At 35.7% G+C, this 5989-nt stretch overlaps 1 protein-coding gene across 1 annotated transcript in view; it reads right to left on the reverse strand.

Moving 5' to 3' along the window:
* Nucleotides 1-3804: 3804 nt before the first annotated feature.
* LOC112156103 (C-type mannose receptor 2-like) overlaps nucleotides 3805-5989 on the reverse strand; it is a 5501-nt gene continuing 3316 nt past the window's right edge. Inside the window, exon 4 of the mRNA XM_024288263.2 lies at nucleotides 3805-4946. Within this exon, the coding sequence (XP_024144031.1) occupies nucleotides 4603-4946 (344 nt within the window). The 3' untranslated portion in view covers nucleotides 3805-4602. The remainder of the gene's footprint in view (nucleotides 4947-5989) is intronic.

Below are 5989 nucleotides of genomic sequence, written 5' to 3' on the forward strand. Positions count from 1 at the left end.
GCTTAAAATTAGCCTAAATAGCTAGCGTGTAGCTGAAGTATTAGCTAAACTCCAAAAATAGCTTAAAAAAATCTCAGTAAATGTCAAAATAGTCAATTTTTTTTTAACATATGAATAATACAATGGCTGGAATATTATTACAGAATAAATCAACTTAAACCCTAAATAATTTTTAATATTTTACTCTCCACAGAAATATATTTTGTCAAAATTATACAAGTTAGAAATGAGTGCAATATAAAATTATTAATAGCAATAAGATAAAATGATTTGGAGGGCCGGATATAATTGGGCCTTGACTTTGACATGGGATCTATTCAAAGCTTTGAACTGGGGTTTTATTATTCTTTTCCTTTATCAGATCATGTGATCCTGATCAATAAGAGCAGGACCTGGGAGGAGGCCTTGAACTACTGCAGACATCACCACCATGACCTGGTCACCATCACTAACCTGGATGAACAGAAATGGGTTCAGGAGAAAACTGAGAAGGCTTTGAATTATTTTGTGTGGACGGGACTGCGCTACACCTGCACTCTGGGGTTCTGGTTCTGGGTCAGTGACGAGGTGGTCTGCTACAAGAACTGGGCCTCACCTGAACAGGTGAATGAGTGTGACATGTCAGGAGCCATGGAGAGAGGAGGAAAACACATGTGGTTCAAGAAACATGAAAAGTAGAAGCTCACTTTTTCTGTTCTAAGTAAAAATCTAATCACTGATAATGGGATTTCTCATGTATTACTGGCTTGTTTGAGTTTTGTGATGTTTTTTTTGTTCAATTTTATAGTTTTGGATCTATTAGTTAAGATGTTAATTTTTAGTGATGGGTAAGTCATAAATAATGCAAGTGTTGAATTATGTTTAAAATATTGGCCTAATTATAGTTTGTGCCAAATACTTCTGTCATCTCAACTCAAAGTACCAGATATTTCATTCAGCTGCTTTAAGATTTTATTCTCAAAACGTAAAAATAAACACTGGTTTACTAAAGTCACACTTGATAATAAATAAATGCAGAATTTCAAATTAAATGGGCATTTTTAAACTGAACAACAATCTTAATTGAGCTGTAAGGGAGGAAGTGCTGATATGAATCTTTGGGATCCAGTGCTCTCTGCTGGTTGGAGCTTGTTACTGAAAGACTCAACATTTTAAAAGTTTTTTTTGTCTTTCAAGCATAGTATCGTGCCGTTATATTTAACAGCATGTTTAAGTTAAAAATGAGAATTTAACATGTTTAATGACTTTAGTATTTTCAGGTTCCACTCTCTACTTCTAAATAAAGTTAAATGTATCACAAGAAGATATCCTTAACTTCCATTTAAGCTAATATCCACTGCAATTGTCATTCATATAAATATTTTGCTTTCCTCACAACTTTGACGTGAGTTTTACATGCATTTTCCGTAAGTTTAATTTTTTTTTATTTATTCTGCTCTTGTTCTGTTTGTCAAAGTTAGTACAATTACATAAAATTGAATTTGACTTTTGAACTCCTCTGAACGTATACAGCCAAATCTTCTGTCATTTTACAATAGTTTGTTTCCGTTCTGCTGAAAGTGAGATTCATGAAGAAGAAGAGGACAACAGCCACATCTACTAAAGAAAAACTAATGACGACATTAGAGATCGTGAGGAATTTATTCAAAGCAACTGTTGGCACCAGAGACTCCAAATGCTATGCACATTCACTGCAGCTATTATCCAAGACATTACTTAACACCATTAGGTGTAAAAAGACACAATTCTCTGATTTACTGCTCTCCACTAGTAGACTCAAAGAGACTTTTAAGTCAAGGTTCTTATAGAGGGAGTCTGACCGGGATCCATAAAGTTCAATCACTCTTAATTTAACACTCACCTTGGATCCTGCACTTAGTAACTAGTGTTTGTATTCAAGGAGCAGTTACATTGTTTTAAGTGTGTGTTTTGTCTGTGTGTTTATTTTTTGTGATTCTTTGAGAATTTACAGAGTTCCTTTATTGTTATGTTTGTTGCTTTGCGTTTTTGGAGTTTTCTCCACACTGTTTGGTAACTTAATGTCTATAAATCCATTGGCTCTCCTCCACTCTAGGATTGCCTATGTTGCTCCCTGCTCCTAAATTTCCCTTTAGGCCAAATACCAATTTTTCCCCCACCCTTAAAAATATAACCCTCCAAAAAGAGAGAAATACACAAATAGGGGGTTCAAATTTTGACATTACTAACCCTCGATGACATCATAAATAGTTGCTGGTCATCTACTTTAGCGCATAGCTCCCCTCCCTTGAAAAATACACAACATCCGTTTTTCTACCTTTAAAAAGTATGCTAAAACAACAACTTGATATTTAAAATGTAAACTTCTGTGCAGAGCACACCCACTTGAAGAAATGTGATTCTCCTCTGTCTCATAGCAAGACACAAAACAACCTACAGGCAGAGGGATACCCAACATGCGCCTTATGATTAAAAAAAAAAAAAGTTCGGACATCATTATTCCATTAAATGCCTTTAATTGGAGGAGTAAGGAGAAGCCGTAGGGGAAGAATTCAGATTTGGCTTTAGTCAAATTTTACCACCAGCAAGGAAAGTACAAAGCACCAGAGTTGATCATCTTTTTTTTAATGAAAATTTCTTCTCCAGGAATGCTTAGTCAAATTAACTCTAGAGATGCAGTTGCATGTCAGACCTGCAGGAACTCCACAATCATTTCTCGAGACAAGAGCAGAATCCGACCTAACCCCTTGAAAATCATACAGGGTTCACCAGAGCCTTATGATGAAAGGGCTGCAGGGGTTTTCTCCCTTCTTCTTTACTTCACTGCACAAAAACGAGTGATTATGACAGTAGCCATCATTTACACACATGCACTGCATGATGCAGTTCGGGGCATGCAAGCAGCAGGTCACAGGAGGAGTGAAATGAGTTGCCCGGCAAACATTAAAAAAAAAAGAATATGAATACATGAAAAATATAGCTGAGTGTTCGGGTGATTACGAGTTTATGTCAAAACTAACTGTGTAATGGATCACGGATAATCTGTGGTCCGTACGGATCAGAACGGTTTGGCACACAGGTCCACTGCGGACATGCAGGGCCTTCATACAAAGGTCCACCAAGTGGACCTTTGTATGAAGGCTATTTGTATAACTGGACCCACTGAAATTTTAATTGGTTACCCCTGCTATAGAGGAACAACAAGGGGGCATTTGTTAGAGCAGTGCCAGGCAGGTGCCATCCAGCTAGACCATTGACAGTCTCTATACAGTATGTCAATGACCAAGACACAAAAGTATGTGAGAAGCCTGTTCACCTGTATTAAAAAATAAACGTTAAATGTATCTTGTTATAACATGAAAAGATTTGTTCAAATTTGTGCCACAGCACTAGCACTCATCATCATCTAGCAAAGGAGATTACAGTGTCTTATTCAGGCCACCACAGGTACAATGAAGTGGTTTTAGGAAATTGTGGTTGCCGATTTTAAAGAGGAGCTGTGTATCCAACAATCCCACAAGACACGCTTAGCTTTTAATGAGCCGTGATCCGTTGAGATCCCTTGTGGCACCAGCTGTGCAGCACAGCCAGTAACCAAGAAGCACATTTAATTTGAAAAGGTGTTTCCATTGCCGATTTGTTAAAAATGATCATTTTGATACAGAAAAATAAACCATCTCCTCCTATAACAAAAACTCATTTTTCAATAAATGCATTTTTTTTTCAAAATTTGGGGGTTTCCACATCGCAAATCCAATTTCCACAATTTCATAACTGGAAATGAAGCTAGTGATACAATGTAACACACAAAAATACATAAAACAACATTGACCATAGTATGTGTTATTTGTTTTATTTTTTTAGCACATACATAAAATCATTGCATAAAAACAAAAATAAAGTACAGTGATTACATTATAAACAGCAGTTAAATGTGTAGGGAGTTGGAAGAAACTGGAAGGGCACCACCAACCCCAGTTAAAAAAAAGACAGATTTCAAAGAAAAAAAGAAAAGATAAAAAATATTAACCTATAATTTTTTTATGATTCACATTCTACATTTAGTTGGTTTGCAATTAAATCACAACAAATATTTTGCTTAGAGTATTTCTAAGGTTGGTTTAGTCAATAGTCAAAGAGTTTGGTTGCGTGAGTATTCAATGACTTAGGTTCAATGGTATCTTACAAACAGGTCTTGACCTCTTTCAGTGTAGTTTAGTGTGTTTTGGAAGTATGTTTTGTTGAATGCAAGTGAATTTAGGGATTATGAACAAAGTATCTTTATTTGTGGAGGCCAATTGGTATTTTAAAGTGCACTAAATACAAATGTACAAGTTAACAGACTATTGATATTGTGAATGTTAATTGACTTAAACTTACTGAATAATGGTGCATTGGATGTGGACAAGGTTGGGTTTTTGGTAATAAAATTATTTTGTGTAAGCAACTAGCAAAGGTGTGTCACCAAGTAATATTGCAATAAGTTGAGGGAATAGATCAATTTTCCATAAAGCACTTTCCTCAACTTGCTAAAAGTTTCAGGGAAATGCTTTAAACTTTATTTGAATACAAGAATCTCGGTAAATAAATACATAAATAAAATCCTAATCTGTGATCAGATTTTCACTTTGAACATATGAAGTTGAACTTGTCCTCAGCATTTATTTTGAACCACTTGTGTTCTCCTCCTGTCTCCATGGCTCCTGACATGTCACACTTATTCACCTGTTCAGGTGAGGCCCAGTTCTTGTAGCGGACCACCTCGTCACTGACCCAGAACCAGAACCCCAGAGTGCAGGTGTAGCGCAGTCCCGTCCACACATAAGGAGTTGTAGCATTCTTGGTTTTCTCCTGAACCCATCTCTGTTCATCCAGGTTAGTGATGGTGACCAGGTCATTATAATAATGTCTGCAGTAGTATAAGGCCTCCTCCCAGGTCCTGTTCTTATTGATCAGGATCACATGATCTGATGAAGGAAAAACATCATCATGTTAGCCGTTTCTCACATCTGAAGTGGTAAACAGAACATTTCAAATCAAAAAAGACAATTAAGACAAAATAAAAACATAGAAACACTAAACAAAATTCTCCAGTTTGTTGGCAATAAAAACATGTATGACTTCACTACAAAATTTAAGCTAAAAGCAGTTAATGAAACAAAAAGCATAGTGTATTTTAGATTAAGAGGGTTTAACTTTTTATGTACAAATTATGAAAGCCACAGTAAAGGTTATGTTCTCAGTGTTTTCATTATTTGTTTCTCTCGTATATGAATCTTATCATCCATTTCTAACATTGCTCCATGCTTTGCACAAAAATTAAGCTGTTCTTAAACATATTCCATCAAAATATTGTCAACAGCTGTTTACACGCAATTTTTAGATGGAGTTCAGATTCATGGTCTAGTTTATTGTGTTTCATATCTTTTTTCTAAGAGTATCTTGCATGGGGGGGCGGGGTCCAGAGGAATCAGTTTTTTGTCTGTTCTTGAACTCTTTCAGGTAGTCCATCCTCAAGCTCAATTCCCTCAGCATCTTCAGTGTCACCATCACTGTTGGCTAATCCTTCTTTTTCTGACAGGCATTCTTCATCACTGCTACCATCCTATTATTGTGGCAGCAATTTACTCCACTACTGTGTATGTAGACATTTCAATACCACCCTGAACTACATACATACAATACACATCTATTACCTAATAGATACATAATAAACATTTTCTTCACCAAAGGTTTAGTGCAAAATACATTTTAATAGCATAAATAGCTTTATTTACACACAAATGAACTGCAACTGTAATATTTGCAATATCAGCAGTTTTGATAATAGAATGAATTGTAATAGTAAAAATAATACCATAATCCAAGAAAAGTGCAGTACTAGGAACAGTAGGATTCTGGAATTATTGTTGCACAAAGACTGACCAGTGAGACGCAGTGTAATACTAGCATCAACAAGAATATAGGGAACTTCTCATACAGATTCCATGCAGATAAAAAAAAAAAAAAA

The sequence above is a fragment of the Oryzias melastigma genome, linkage group LG18 (assembly GCF_002922805.2).
Source record: "Oryzias melastigma strain HK-1 linkage group LG18, ASM292280v2, whole genome shotgun sequence".
Lineage (NCBI taxonomy): Eukaryota > Metazoa > Chordata > Actinopteri > Beloniformes > Adrianichthyidae > Oryzias > Oryzias melastigma.